Genomic DNA, 14108 nt, shown 5'->3' on the forward strand with positions numbered 1-14108 from the left:
TCTTGTTGCTGTCTTGTTGCTATCTTGTTGCTGTCTTGTTGCTATCTTGTTGCTATCTTGTTGCTGTGCGAGTGTGTTTGTATGCACGCTCGCTGGACCAAGTCGGGTCATGGCCGCGCTGGGCATGTCTTGTGGCTGCGGGCACGAAATTGGGAAAGATAGAGGATGATGCCCATGCGAAGATCTGATCATGATACTGATTTTGATACTGATTTTGATACTGATTTTGATCCTGATCTTGAATTTGAATTTGATTCAGATGTTGATTCAGATGTTGATCCTGATTTTGATCCTGATCTTGAATTTGAATTTGATTCAGATGTTGATTCTACTTTTACTTTTACCTTCACTGCTAGTAGTCTATCGTCTTTTTGATCGCGTCGTATACTCCTGCGAATGGTTAGCCAGAGACTCGGTAGCAAACGCGTAAACCTACTCGTCACATCCGGAATGATGATCTTCTCAAACACCAGCCCCGTGTGTGTCGCCCACCCCGCAACCCGCTTGACGGGCGCCTCCAGCCTCAAGAAAGCCTGCTCCTGGATGGTCGCCGCGACCTCTGCGCCGACGCCGGCGTTCATCATGCTCTCGTGCACCACGATGGCGCGCCCCGTCTTCTTCACGCTGCTCAGCACCGTCTCCCGGTCCCACGGGTAGATCGTGCGCAGATCGATCAGCTCCACGCTGCACCCAAAGTCCTTCTCTGCCGCGGCGATGGCTGCCGAACACGTGTACAGCGGTGTCCCGTACGAGACAATGGTCACGTCTTTGCCCGTCTTGAGGACCTCGGCTTTGTCGAGGGGGAGGTAGTAGGCGTCGACGGGGACCTGCTCGACGGCGGCGCGGTACAGGATCTTGGGTTCCATGAAGATGACAGGGTCGGCGGCGCGGATAGAGGATAGCAGGAGGCCCTTTGCTTGCACAGGCGACCGCGGGACGACGACACGGAGGCCGGGGGTGTGGGTGAAGAGGGCCTCGGGGGACTGGGTGTGGTATCTGCTTCTCTTAGTAAGACACGGGAGGGAGGAAATGGTCGACGTACAGGGCTCCGTGCCCGACGCTGCCGCTGGGCATCCGGATTGTGAGGCCGCCGCAGTGGACGCCTGTGCTCCCGGATCTGTAGCGGTACTTGGCTGCTTCGTTGTGGATCTGGTCGAATGCTGGGAAGACGTAGTCGGCGAACTGGACCTCGGCGACTGGCCTCAGCCCCTCTGCGGCTGCCCCAATGGCAAAGCCGACGAGGCCCTGCTCGCTCAGTGGCGTGTTGAAGACGCGGTCTGTGCCGAAGTCTGCGGCGAGGTTCATGGTGCAGCGGAATACGCCGCCGAACTGGATGTCTTCACCAAACACGAGCACCCTCTCGTCGGTCTGCAGCGCATAGCGGAGGGCCTCGTTCACCGCGGTGTAGAGGTTGATGCGCTTTGTTTGCCCTTTCCGGATGTGCTCTGGCAGCTCTGGATTCGCGAGTGCTGACTTTGACGTGTGGTTCAGAAGAGGCGTCGAGTCGTACTCCAGCGGGACGTTCAGTCTTGCACCAGCTGCTGCAGCGGAATACTGCTTGCTGTGGGGCTTGGAAGGACGTGTTGGGTGGAGCGACGCTTGAGGCCTGAGCAGATACCGCGACAGGGCGCGCATTGAGGGTGTTTTGGCGGCCATGGTGTGTTGTACTGAGGAACCGCGGTGGACTGTAGCAGTGCTCTACACAGCAGAGCAGAGCAATTCGTTCACCCCATGCCCCAGGCGGAAGGAGTGAGTGCGGACGCTCGGCTCATGCTCCTCGGCGGACGCGCTTGATGTCGGCTTTACCCCAGATTCCGGCGCCGAGAGTCCACCAAGCGCATTCGGCTGGTTTGGGGACGGGCGAGGGCGGCTGACATAAGGGCTGAGTAAGCATCTTCACGTGCAGCGTCCATTGGAGCGCGGGCCAGCGACGCTAATAATGGCAGCAAGATGACGTCCTGGGCTCCGCTTCGCTGAACTGGTTCGAACGGCGGGGCGCAACCAGACCTTCCTCCTGCAGCAGCGGCGGAGGACCTGTCAGACAGTCGTCTGGATCTCTGATGTGGCAGCGCGGTGCTTGGGCACGGCATTATTGGGAGCGTCGAGGGCACCTCGCGGAACACGGCACCGCATGCCAACAGTTGGGCAGGCCGGACTGTGAGATTGCCCAGGTGTTCGCGCTGCAGTTTGTTGCAGTTTGTGCCGTGACCCACCCGTGCACAGTCCGCCCGCTGGCCGCGCCATCCGCGAATTTGACCAGTCTGTGCCGCTGCGACTAATACTGCGACTGCGACTCTTTCGTCACTGCAGTCTGTACTGCGTTCCCTCGCCGCCCGCGCGACACGCATTACTTCCCACCGCACCTGGGTGCTGCATCTGCCATGGCCGCCGCCCTCAGCGCCCCAAGAGGCCTCAATGGCTCGCGCGCCGGGCGCGTCCACATGCTGCTCGTCTGCGTCTTCCACGCCTTCGCGCCCCTGGCCAAGGCCCTCCCGCTCGCCGGTCTCGTCAGCGCACGCGCCGATGAGGAGCTGCCCAAGTCGCCCGACGACGCGAGTCTCTGGGTCTATCTAGGCATTGCCGTCGCCCTCGTGCTCGCCGGCGGCGTCTTCGCGGGCCTGACCATCGCGTACGCGCACTCCATGCAGCCGTCGTGGCCCCGCTAACATGTGCGCAGGCTGATGGGACAGGACGAGATCTATCTGCAGGTCCTGGCCACGTCGGGCGAGCCCAACGAGCGCCGTACGTCCAAGAAGGTGCTGCGCCTGCTCCAGTACGGCAAGCACTGGGTGCTCGTCACGCTGCTGCTGAGCAACGTCATCACCAACGAAACGCTGCCCATTGTCCTGGACAGGTCCCTGGGCGGAGGCTGGCCCGCCGTCCTCAGCTCCACCATCCTCATTGGTACGCGCCGTCCGCGCCCGCGCTGCCGCGCCCATGCTGACCCGTCTAGTCATCTTCGGCGAAGTCGTCCCCCAGTCCATCTGCGTCCGCTACGGCCTGCCCATCGGCGCCTGGTGCGCGCCGCTGGTCCTTGGCCTCATGTGGATCATGTCCCCCGTCGCCTGGCCCACGGCAAAGCTGCTCGACTACCTGCTCGGCGAGGACCACGGCACCACGTACAAGAAGGCCGGCCTGAAGAGCCTGGTCACGCTGCACAAGTCGCTGGGCCACGCCGACGAGCGCCTCAACGAGGACGAGGTCACCATCATCTCCGCTGTGCTCGACCTCAAGGCGAAGGCCGTCGGCAGCATCATGACCCCTATGAAGGACGTCTTCACCATGCCTTCCGACACGGTCCTGGACGAGAAGATGATGGAGAACATCCTGTCCGCCGGCTACTCGCGCATTCCCATCCACACCCCCGATAACCCGAACGACTTCGTCGGCATGCTCCTCGTCAAGATGCTCATCACCTACGACCCCGAGGATGCTCTGCGTGTGCGCGAGTTCGCCTTGGCTACTCTCCCGGAGACGCGCCCCGAGACCAGCTGCCTGGACATTATCAACTTCTTTCAGGAGGGCAAGTCCCACATGGTGCTCGTTTCCGACTTCCCCGGCGACTCCCACGGCGCCGTCGGTGTCGTCACCCTCGAGGACGTCATCGAGGAGCTCATTGGCGAGTCAGTAGCCCACATGTCTCAGCTGCACGAAGCATACTAACACGAGCAGGGAAATCATTGACGAGTCTGATGTCTTTGTTGACGTCCACAAGGCCATTCGCCGCATGGCCCCCGCCCCGCGAACCCGTGTGCCCAAGGGTGCTGTTGTCCTGGACGGCTCCCACAAGCCGTCCGAAGCGCAAGTCATCGGTGGCGAGACTGATACGGAGCAGAACGGTGGCCCCCGCAAGATGTCAATGCCCGAGCAAAGCGACCTCCGCCCGGCTACGTTTATGCTTCGTCGCCGCAGCACTGGCAACAAGGGGTCATCGGACCCCCTTCGCGCCGACGACCCTGAAGTCATGAAGCATCTGAAGCACCTCGGCCCCTCGAATGCTGCCAACCGCCCCAAGTCCACTCGTATTAACACCGTCAAGATCAAGCCCGCTCACACGAACTCTCCGGGCCCCGAAATCCCCGCAACGATCCCCGAGGACGCGCGTCCAGCGTCGCAGGGCATCCTAGCGCAAGAATCGCACGCGCCTGAAGGTGGAATCGGCGAGGGTCTCCTCTCGTCTGCCGCCCGTGAAGCTAGCGACGGCGTGCACAGTTTGGCCGTTGGATATGGTACAATGGCTACGCCTAGTGGCGACCGCATGTCATGGAAGTCTGGCAAGACTAGCACCAAGAACGCGGGTGAAGATGCGATTTCTCCGGGTGCTCAGCCATTCCCCTCTTACGCTGAGGTTGCGGCGGATGGTGCCAACGGCAACGACCAAGACCAGTCGCGCGGACGACGCAACTCGCACAGCACTATTGGTTCTCTGCGCTCTGGGAGATCTCGCTCGCCTCCTAAGAAGCGCCACACAGCCCGCAGCGGTAGCATCTCTGAGAACGTCATCGACGTGAACGGTGTGAAGAAGATCGTGCTGGAGACTACAAGTTCTAGCGACTCCGAAGACAAGCTCGCAGGCAGCCACGCTGACAGTGCTCAAGATTCGCGACAGCAGTCCGAAGATGAATCGCTGCACGCAAGCAAGAGTGATAGCAAGAAGAAGAGGAAGAAGCGAGGTAAGAAGAAGAACAAGGGCGGTAACAGCAGCGAGTCGCAACCCCTACTGGGCAACCAGTAACCCCGGTTCTTCTTCGAATCGTGTTGTTGATGAGCAAGTTTTAGCATTCGCAGAGATGAGCGCGAGCGTGGGCACAACAGGTTCAAGCAGGACCGAGAACACGAGGCCTGGCGTAAGTCGGTCTGTCATGGAACGATTCAAAAACAGAATTCTTCTTCGCGACGAAGCGTGTGCAGGCGGCGGGGAGGACGCAGAGCGTACCGCGTAATGGACATACAAATGGGCTGGCACATTTCGGGCTTCTTTCTATCAATGGGTTTTGTATCATATCAAAAGTAAGCACGGCGTCGTCAGCGGTGTTACTTCCATCTTTAAATGCTGAGCTTCGTTTCCTGTGCCGTGTGTGTGCGGGCAAGTTCCTCGCCTGCATTTCTACAGCCCGTGTTCTCCATTCGAATGATTTTGGATTGACTGGTAACGCTGCTCCAAGAATCAACGCAGAACCTGACGCCATCCTGGTATGCAGTGGTAAACGCACACTCAACGAACCCACTCTCCATTCTCCACACTCACACCCCGCGTGGCACCGCTCAACACACGCATAGTTCTCGCTTGTCTCGACGCTGCTCTTTCCCCCGCTACACGCAGCGCGACGTATCTAGGTGCCCCGCACTGGCGTAAAACTCTTTTCCAGGCCTACTCCACCCCACCGCGCCCGGCCATGGACCGGTACTCGTCATATTTTCAGGTTTGAACTCATACATATATGTTTTGTCAGGGCACCGTTTCATCAACCACAGAAACACGGTTTTGTAGTGTATGTGCCCTGATCTCTTCGAATCCAATCAGATAACTAATATACCTTCACAGGTAGCGGTTATCACTCCGGATTCTGATCACTTCAGTATCTTCCGGCAACCCCGGTTCGATTCCGGGCAAGACCTCTTTTTGCACTGCGGAGGGCGCTGAGCCTGTGTGGTGGTGGTGAGTGACATTAGGTTGGGGGGTTTGTTTTTGGTGCCGGTGCGGCGCTAGGTGCGAGAGGTTTGGAAACTTGAGTGATGTTGGGAGGTGTAGCGACTGACTTGCGCGGGGTTGCGTTTAAGGATGTGGTGGGTGTGTTTGATGGTTTGTTTGCTGGTGCATAGCATCGTCGAGGATATTTTGGCTTGTGCCAGTGTTGTGTCTTTGGACTTGTGTTTTGCGTCACGAAGGACGAGGATCGCTCATCCCTCTGTTGCCACTCTCTGCCCGGCCAGAGATGCTGGATACTATAATATAAGGGCTTAGGTCCACACAGGTTCGACGTATGCCCTAAACGCGAAGGTAGAGTTGAGATTCGACGCGGCGCTATGCGGAATTCGCGATATCTGACGGCACGTGGAGTCTTACAGTCAACACATAGAACTGCAATGAGGATCGTTCGTTATGGAAATAGCCGTGGTCCCTCAATCGGAAATAGCCGTAGTCTTTCAATCAGAAATAGCCGTAGTCTTTCAATCGGAAACAGCCGTGGTCTTTCAATCGGAAAGTACCGCGGTTTCCTTCCTTACTGAAGAAGACCTGTAGTGTATGTAGAGTGGGCAGGGATCTTGCATTTGTGTATGAGCTTCACTCCACACCTCTTCGGACTCATGCCTTCCCACTGCTCCCGCAGATGTCCATCCACCGCTCCGTCTCCGCTTGTATAGCGTCCATCTGCTGATCAATCAGCTTCACCAGCGGTGTGCTCGCCGCGTTCTTCCGCAGCACCTCGTTTCCAACCTCCAGCAGCAACTTGTTAACGTTCAGCTTGATCGCGCCAGCGCGTATGCACCTCTCCATGACCGCCGCGGGGAAGTCATTTGTGCCGTGCAACGCAACTAGGACGCGCTTGTTGATTTGCTTATTGATTGCCTCGAGGCGGTCAAAGTGGATCTGCCCCTCTGCGGGACCGGAGGGTCCGTAGTCGCCGTGCACGTTGCCGACGGAGGGCGCGAGGATATCGATGCCGGCAGCGATGAATTTGTCCACGTCTTCGGGGGATGTGAAGAGTGCTGCTTGTGTCGTCAGCTGTGAGAGCACACTAGATTGTGCTGTAGCGACTCATACCCTCCAGGTCGCCTGTATCTGCTATGCCGTCTTCACCACCATTTATCCTCCCACTCTCGGCCTCTACAGCGATGCCCTTCGCATGGCACTCTTTTGTCAGACGTTCCGTCTTCTCGAGATTCTCGGCCTCTTCGTAATGCGACATGTCGACCATGACGGAGTCGACCGGTAGAGTCGCGATAATCTCGCGGATCTGCCCCTCATTCTGCGCATGGTCGATATGTAGTGACAGCGGGACTTTCGCTGTTTTGACCGCATGCGCAGCTGCGTGTGCCAGCAAAGGAAGCTGTGTGAGGGTCGAGGGGAACAGTTGGATGATCAGTGGTGAGCGCTTTGCTTCAGCGGCGCCCACGAGTGCTTCGAGCTGTTCGACGTTGTAGCTAGAACATGTCAGTACTGATATCGTGAGGTTATTGGTTCTATACGAACGCAATGGCTGCAAGCACTCCATATTTGCCTGACGCTGCAGTGTTCAGGATGCGCAATGTGCGGTTCTTTTCGAGACTTGTCATCTTGTATGGTGGACGTACAAATGTACGACCGGTGTTGCAGAACGCGTGGAATGCGAGAACTCATCTCGGGTCTGCATTCACCCCCATCATAGCTTTCGCAGTGCATCGGAGCCGCGGTCTTCTGCCCGTCAGGGACATTCGGAGGTGTCGCGGGATTGCAACAATGCGATTGGAGCTCGAGTCGAGCCACTGCCATGCCGACGTGGAGTTCGCGCTTGGTCGCTCGGCTGCTCCCGAGGAACCTGTGTACGGTAGAGAAATGTGCCCCGTAACGAGACACGACTGTCATTGCCCAGTCCCAGACTGCCAGAGAGCTGCCCGTTGCCGTTGCCGTTGCTGCCTACCCCGCATCCGGCCCCACATAGAAGCAGGTCTTAGATGCGGAGGCTGAGAAACGTGGAGACGCGCGCTTGAAATATGTTCCTCGCATTGTGGCTGAAACAAATGGGCCCTGATACTGTCAATGCAGCCAATTGTTTCTCGTCAAGCCTCTATCATATGTACAAGTTCAGAAGTCCACGAACGAGTGGTTGAGTATTGTTGCAAAGGGGCTGTTCGGCAGTCGAGCAGAAGATTGGTTAATGCTAATTTTATTGCTGTGCTCGCCAATGTGTTGTAAGATCGTGCACGAGACTTCTTGGGGGGAACTTTGTGACCTCTAGTGTCTCTTCCAGCAGCTGGAGAATGCCCGCTTGCTTTACAGGATCCCGTGCCGCGAGACCAGCTGCACATATGTTAGTTGAGCCGATTGTGTGCTGAGATCAAAACTTCTCACCTGTATACAGTGCCCTCACATTGGACATGGCACTTGGTATCTCTCTGCCCTGATGAGTGCTGGCTATTCCGCATACAGTATCAACGCTTTCATCGAGTAGACGCTGTCGATGGCGCATGTCTTCCATGCCACCCGGCGAGGGCTCATTGATGGCAACGATGATACGCGAGACGTGATATGTCTGCATCGCCGCCGCGTGCGATGGAGGATGTATCCATATCGGCGGGAAGAGGGTGTCTTGCGCTGGTAGTGCAGGTCTATATATCGGCTGGAATGATGATCCCAAGATATTGTACCAGTCGTTCAGTGCTTGGGTAAGCTTCTTGCCCTGTTCGATCCGGGTGTCTACGTCGTATTTTTTCACAGACTCGGTGGCTGCGAAATCGACGCAGCGTCCACAAATATAGATGATTCTTAGACAGAGCTCATCCGGCGTCAAGTCATCGAGACGTCGCAGCGGTCTCCAGATAGTTAGTACTCTACGGCCTTCTCGAAATGCAACCCAAGTGTCCTGTCGGATCCAAGCCCACCATGCTGCTCGTCGAAGCGGATCTCTGCATTCACTGTGCTTGAGTCAGCCATGCTCTGTGCTTCTTATCAAAGCTGCACTCAGCCCATCATCCGAGCCACCTACATCTCACCAATGATGTACTGGGGCAAAATCTTCGGCATGGTAACTTGCAAAGAGCTACTCACCCATTGTTGTTCTGGGATCGCTGGATCCAAAAGATACCACGCAGATGACGTTCCCATGCGCCGTTGTTGTACTGGCCTTCAGCATCAAACATCTCATAGGTGCTGATCAGCAGTGCAGTCGAGATGATTTCCCGAGACTTAGAGTAGCTGCCCTGGTTGAGATTCTGGGACAGGTAGTGAAGAGTCTCGTAGTAGTACTGCGTCGCAACGTTGAGAAGAGGATTCATTATCTGAGGTTCGCTACCGGTCTGTAGGAACGGAAATTGATTGAGTCCAGCCATGTGGCGTGCTGCAACTGCCAGGAGTGATTTCAGTAGGCCCAGGTTGTGCACAGCTAAACGAGGCACAGATGTCGAGAATTGCCGCGTAGGGTCGCAAAGATCCAATATCGGACCCACTACCCCGACATAATGTTGGAACAGCACCAGCTCATCGTCAGTCAAAGGAATTGTGTCAATCAAATTCCATTGGTCCTGTAGAATTGGGGGCAGTCTTAGACTTTCGACCGGGGAAGCGACGGAGATAAATGGTGACCCTAAGTGTGCGTCGTTGTCTTGGTCTGGTGATCGTAATTGGGGATCAAAAGCTGAATCATCTCGTTCAGGGCTTTCCCTCTGCGACGGGCGTGGCTTCTCGACTTCCAGATTCAGGTTGTACTTTGCAACATTCTGGATTGCATCCTCGGCAAGCAAGTCGTACCATTCGTAGGGAGCTGAGTTTGGCGATGGCATGGAAGCAACGCTTCCAGTCGTCAAGGGTGAATCGAATTGCAATTCTGGCGAATTGCTGAACGGAGTGTCACTTGTGATCGACTTCCTGGCTAGTGCCGGCGATGGCATTGCTTGCGCCGATGGCGTCGGCCCGTTGGGTGCTGTGCTTGTTGAAGCATCGTTGGGCGACGCATATCGACATTCTCTGTCTGACTTGATACATGTTGCGCAGCGTGGTCTCTGCTCGTCACATTTGATGCGACGCGATCTGCAGGTCAGGCTGGATTTGCAATCAGCTTGGGCCAACACAGAACGAAACTCATCGGTGAGTAGGACCCCGGTGCGTGGTTCCACCAAGAACGCGTAGTCTCCAAGGGCAGACTTAAGTGTCGGAGCGAATGTTGTCACAGGGTTCACTCACCAACCGGTCGTTGTCCTCAATCCCCTTGCTCTGGAGGGACGCGGCTTCCGCGGTTTAGGAGCGGCTGATGATGTAACCGGCATCTCGGATAAGGATGCACATGCTGAGATGACTCCGCTTTGAGGTCAAGACTTGGCTTCTGGTAAAGACGCGTAAATGGGCTGATTTGCTGCTGCTCGCGTTTGTGTGGGGGCACAAGAACTCTTTTGATTCCGACAAGTCAGCTCTGCGGATGCGGGCGACTTACAATCACGTGATACTGTGGGAATCAATGCAGAGCTCGGTTCCAGACAAAGTCGTGTCAATTCTGTCACTTGGACCTCGCAGCTGTAGAGACTCCGACCTCCCAGAACAACGGCCCGGCCGGAGTAAATAGTGTACCCGAGCTTTGGCAAGACTTGGCCAGGCAGCCTCACTGATCGTATCCATGCCACAGCCCAGTCGCTAGTGTTGAGCCTCAAGATGTACGCTTGCGATTTGAAACGTCGATAAAACTCGATGCATTTGTGCATTGATAGACGGTCTGTCAGTTCTTGCCGTGGCTTAGTCAGATTCGGTGCCACACTTTCCTGCTCAGCAATCCTGCGACAGATCGTCAGAAGTGCGCACGTTTTTCCATCAAGTACATCATCGCCTACTGCAAGCACCAGGTCGAGCGTCTCTGAGATAATGTATGTTATTCGTGCTATGGGAATCGAAAGGCCTCAACCTGTATCGGAACTCCTTCCAATGCAACCACGTCTAACCATTCTCCGCCAATCTTCCTTTACCACGCGCCTACGATACCAGCGATAGGAATATCGATTCCTGTGGTATATGAAGCGCTGTCGCTGAGCAGGTAAACATATCCTCCACCTAGCTCCCTGGGGTCCGCGAGCCTAGGCATGCCACCATAGTAGTGCATCTTCTCCGCGAAGTCGGGTGCGCGCTCGATCTTGTAAGTCATCTGCGTCCTGACGAATCCAGGAGAAATGCTGTTCACGCGAATACCGTGTTTCGACCACTCCATGGCAAGGGTGTGTGCCATGTTGCGAATAGCCGCCTTAGTACCGCCGTACGGTGCGGATGGACCAGCCCGGTTGGGCCGGTAAGATGTCATTGATGCAGTGAATACGACACTGCCCTTGATACCGAGCTCGATGAACTTCTTTGCGGCTGCTGTAGCGCAGTAGTATGCGCCGAAGACGTTGAGGTTGAACATCTGCTCGAGTTGAGCCTGGTCGAAGTTCAATGCGGGCTGGTGCTTGGTCATGCCGGCGTTGGCGACCATGCCATGGATGGCCCCAGATTGTGCGACAATCTGGTCAACTGCTTGGATAACGCTCTCTTCTAAAGTGACATCGCAGTTCAGGTAGTGCACACGCTTAGGATAGGCCTTCTGGAGGGCCTCGAACTCCTCCCCAGGCTCGAAAAGATCCAGTGAGTAGACATGGGCGGCTTCATTTGCCAGGAAGACCTGCGCAAGCCCGAGACCAATACCGCGGTTTGCTCCTGTGACGGCGATGACTTTGTTCTTCAGGGAAACCCTCCAGTCGAAAGACTCGTCGGGCATCGTCGACACATACGGCGGGATGCCTGTTTGCTCAACAATTTCAGGCTTCCCACTGCTGCAGCCACCGGTAGGCACAGATGCGGCCTCGGAAACAATGGCTGAAGGGGACATTCTGCGTTGGTACAAATGAGTAACTCTTACGAGTGGAAGGTAAGGCGAAAAAGAGGGGGAATTGAAGCTATGAATGGACTGTCGCTGCGTGCTGGAACATTTAAGTATCAACCAACTTCCACCTCCACATGCTGTGTGTCGATCAAGACCAACGGCCCTTTGCCGATTAAACTCGAAAACCCAAACAAGCCTACGTTAAGGCCCGCTCGGCACCTTGCCGATTTGCGCGTTGAGGCTGCTCGCAACGAGCTGGTGGACTAAATGCCGATCTAGCGTTTTCCCGTTGCCTTTCTCCGCATCTTACAATCGCGCTAGTCACCGTCTCGAGGCACAGTTTTCCTGCAGAGTGCCACGGACAGGCGAACATCAGCATCACGGAGGACCAACAGTCCAGGGACCAACGAATGAGGATCGCTGATCCACAAACCTGGAATTGCATCCAGCGAACCTGGTGACATCAGCCCGTCTCCGGGGAGGTCTGGGGTTGACGAGAGGGACCGTGAACCTGGGGTGGACTTAGCTCGTTCAGAACACCATCAGCGAGACGTGATTGCAGGTTGAGCTCATCCTATAAAGCTCTGGCGACACCTCACCATCGGGTTGCCCATTCCAGCTGCGTCTATCGGTGACCCTATAGATACGAGGGTCACTCCAGCTCTATCACGACTTCTTTGTGTTAGACGTCTCCACATTTATACTCCTTGCCACACATATCTCAGTGCGCCATGGAGACACCAAAGTCCTACGAAGGTGCCGACTTGAAAGTGATGGACACTTCTAAGGACCATGTCGAAGTCTTCGAGGAGCTGACATGGACGCCCGAGGAAGAGAGGAAGCTGGTCCGGAAGATTGACCTGTATCTCCTGCCCACAATCTGGCTCATGTACCTACTGAGCTATATGGATCGTACGAAGTGAGTTGCATCGTGTCGAAGATGACTAGATTTACACTGACCGATCATTAACAGCATTGGCAACGCAAAGATTGCAGGCATGTCGGACGATCTGAAGCTCACCTCGAACGAATACTCTATCGCCTTGGTTGTTTTCTTCGTTACATACGTCGCATTCGAGCCTGGTTCTAATATGATCCTTGTCAGGTGGAAGCCGTCGCTGTATCTCCCTACTATCATGGCCATCTGGGGTGCTTTGACATGCGTCATGGCTGCAATCCATCAGTTCAACCACCTTGTCATTCTCCGCATCTTTGTCGGTGTGTTTGAAGCTGGTTTCGCTCCTGGTATCCTGCTCATTATATCGTCTTGGTACAAGCGCGATGAGCAGTCCAAGCGTTTCGGTGTGTACATGTCCGCTGCTATCTTGTCTGGCTGCTTCGGAGGTCTCCTGGCAGGTGCTATTACTGGCGGTTTGGAGGGTGCAGGTGGCCTGCGCGGATGGCGATGGCTCTTTATTATCGAAGGTGTCGCAACAATCGTTTGGGCTGGTATCGCCTCCTTCATCCTTCTCGACTTTCCCGCTACGAGCTCGCGCCTCACCGAGCGCGAACGCGCCATCGCTGTTGCCCGTCTGCGTGAAGGCGGCGTCAAGTCATATGCTGAAGGCGACGACCGCATGGGCAAGCTCAAGTCTTTTAGGCTCGCTATCTGCGACTGGCGCACCATCGGCTTCGTGCTGGGCTACATGGTACGCCTTAGTCCTACAATCTTGAAGCTTCGAATACTGACTTGAAAAAAAGGTCATTGTCGGCTCCAGTACCCTCAGCTACTTCTACCCCACTCTCGTCTCCGGCCTCGGCTACACCGACCGCGTGCAAGCGCAGTACATGACCGCGCCCATCTACGCCGTGGCCTTCGTCTGCACAGCCATCACAACGTTCTTTGCAGACCGCGTGTCCAACCATCGTGGCCTGCTAATCTCCTCGTGGCTCGCGTTTGCGCTCATCACAGCCATCTGCGTCTGCGTCATCTTCGACTTCACAGCGCGGTATGCGCTGCTGGTGCTTATGGCTGCGGGATTGTGGGCTTCCAACGCGCTCGCTTTGAGTTTTGCAAGTGCAACCTTTGGTGATATGGAGCCTGAGGTCAGAGCTATTGCATTGGCGCTCGTCAATGCTATGGGTAATCTAGCCCAGATCTATGGCGCGTACCTATTCCCTGCGGAGGATAAGCCGAAGTACCTCATGGGTTTTGGTGTCATCTCGGGTATGCTTGGATTTGGTACTTGCGTCTACATCTTCATGCACGTCGCTGTGCGTAGGAAGGAGGGTCTCGGCTGGTTCTAAGGCGATTGTGGATTACTCTTAAGATGTAGAAGAACGACAGAATTGATACCCAGTACGTGGCTTGCTTGGCTTATTTAGATCTACAAAACGACGTCTCCAAAAGCTCTGATACACAATATCCCTCTCATACTTCATCGATGCCTCCATCTTGTTCCAACCACTCCTCGTTTGTGAGCGTAATGAGCCATATGCGACAGTGCGACAAGATCCGTCTTTCATCTTAAAACAAAGACCGAGCAGAATTGTTTTGAGGTAAGTCCAAATCCTAGTGAAGGGATTGTAGAGTAGAGAATGAGATGATCAGTGTAGGAGATTTCTTCACAG

General features: G+C 55.6%; 7 protein-coding genes across 7 annotated transcripts in view; 2 read left to right on the forward strand and 5 right to left on the reverse strand.

Moving 5' to 3' along the window:
• M421DRAFT_68545 (Pkinase-domain-containing protein) overlaps positions 1-307 on the reverse strand; it is a gene marked incomplete at both ends in the record, with an annotated part of 4668 nt that extends 4361 nt beyond the window's left edge. Inside the window, 2 exons of the mRNA XM_033596530.1 lie at positions 88-184; positions 210-307. Of these exons, the coding sequence (XP_033446214.1) occupies positions 88-184; positions 210-307 (195 nt within the window). The remainder of the gene's footprint in view (positions 1-87; positions 185-209) is intronic.
• M421DRAFT_423243 (2-oxoisovalerate dehydrogenase subunit beta mitochondrial precursor) lies at positions 267-1975 on the reverse strand. Its single transcript, XM_033593397.1, has 3 exons — positions 1043-1975; positions 437-996; positions 267-390 (listed from the first exon to the last, which is right to left on the reverse strand). Exons 1-3 carry the CDS (start codon positions 1654-1656, stop codon positions 353-355), a joined length of 1212 nt encoding a protein of 403 aa, XP_033446215.1. The 5' UTR covers positions 1657-1975; the 3' UTR covers positions 267-352.
• Positions 1976-2022: 47 nt separating this feature from the next.
• Positions 2023-5156, forward strand: M421DRAFT_423244 (DUF21-domain-containing protein). Its single transcript, XM_033593398.1, has 4 exons — positions 2023-2629; positions 2678-2904; positions 2954-3623; positions 3673-5156. Exons 1-4 carry the CDS (start codon positions 2382-2384, stop codon positions 4733-4735), a joined length of 2208 nt encoding a protein of 735 aa, XP_033446216.1. The 5' UTR covers positions 2023-2381; the 3' UTR covers positions 4736-5156.
• A 1151-nt stretch (positions 5157-6307) lies between these two features.
• Positions 6308-7278, reverse strand: M421DRAFT_102821 (fructose-bisphosphate aldolase; the record flags this gene model as incomplete). Its single annotated transcript, XM_033586832.1, has 3 exons — positions 6308-6711; positions 6767-7146; positions 7196-7278. The coding sequence occupies 3 exons, from the start codon at positions 7276-7278 to the stop codon at positions 6308-6310; spliced, it is 867 nt and encodes a 288-aa protein (XP_033446217.1).
• Positions 7279-7868: 590 nt separating this feature from the next.
• M421DRAFT_68738 (uncharacterized protein) lies at positions 7869-9963 on the reverse strand (the record flags this gene model as incomplete). The annotated part of the gene is made up of 5 exons (XM_033596547.1): positions 7869-8002; positions 8054-8616; positions 8750-9241; positions 9284-9739; positions 9881-9963. The coding sequence occupies 5 exons, from the start codon at positions 9961-9963 to the stop codon at positions 7869-7871; spliced, it is 1728 nt and encodes a 575-aa protein (XP_033446218.1).
• A 570-nt stretch (positions 9964-10533) lies between these two features.
• Positions 10534-11627, reverse strand: M421DRAFT_423246 (3-oxoacyl-reductase 2). The gene has a single exon (XM_033593399.1). It carries the CDS (start codon positions 11541-11543, stop codon positions 10647-10649), a length of 897 nt encoding a protein of 298 aa, XP_033446219.1. The 5' UTR covers positions 11544-11627; the 3' UTR covers positions 10534-10646.
• Positions 11628-12268: 641 nt separating this feature from the next.
• M421DRAFT_68775 (MFS general substrate transporter) lies at positions 12269-13784 on the forward strand (the record flags this gene model as incomplete). Its single annotated transcript, XM_033596551.1, has 3 exons — positions 12269-12456; positions 12511-13186; positions 13239-13784. The coding sequence occupies 3 exons, from the start codon at positions 12269-12271 to the stop codon at positions 13782-13784; spliced, it is 1410 nt and encodes a 469-aa protein (XP_033446220.1).
• Between the last annotated feature and the right edge of the window lie 324 nt (positions 13785-14108).

This window comes from Didymella exigua (genome assembly GCF_010094145.1).
Source record: "Didymella exigua CBS 183.55 unplaced genomic scaffold M421scaffold_25, whole genome shotgun sequence".
Lineage (NCBI taxonomy): Eukaryota > Fungi > Ascomycota > Dothideomycetes > Pleosporales > Didymellaceae > Didymella > Didymella exigua.

Excerpts from the sequence above, each read along its gene's own strand:
- M421DRAFT_423243 (XM_033593397.1), bottom strand. The coding sequence starts at position 1,656 with ATGGCCGCCAAAACACCCTCAATGCGCGCCCTGTCGCGGTATCTGCTC. Across the intron at positions 997-1,042 it reads AGCGTCGGGCACGGAGCCCT|ATACCACACCCAGTCCCCCG; the intron begins GTACGTCGACCA and ends TAAGAGAAGCAG. Across the intron at positions 391-436 it reads CATCATTCCGGATGTGACGA|GAGTATACGACGCGATCAAA; the intron begins GTAGGTTTACGC and ends AACCATTCGCAG.
- M421DRAFT_423246 (XM_033593399.1), bottom strand. The coding sequence starts at position 11,543 with ATGTCCCCTTCAGCCATTGTTTCCGAGGCCGCATCTGTGCCTACCGGT.
- M421DRAFT_423244 (XM_033593398.1), top strand. The coding sequence starts at position 2,382 with ATGGCCGCCGCCCTCAGCGCCCCAAGAGGCCTCAATGGCTCGCGCGCC. Across the intron at positions 2,630-2,677 it reads TTCGCGGGCCTGACCATCGC|GCTGATGGGACAGGACGAGA; the intron begins GTACGCGCACTC and ends ACATGTGCGCAG. Across the intron at positions 3,624-3,672 it reads ATCGAGGAGCTCATTGGCGA|GGAAATCATTGACGAGTCTG; the intron begins GTCAGTAGCCCA and ends TAACACGAGCAG.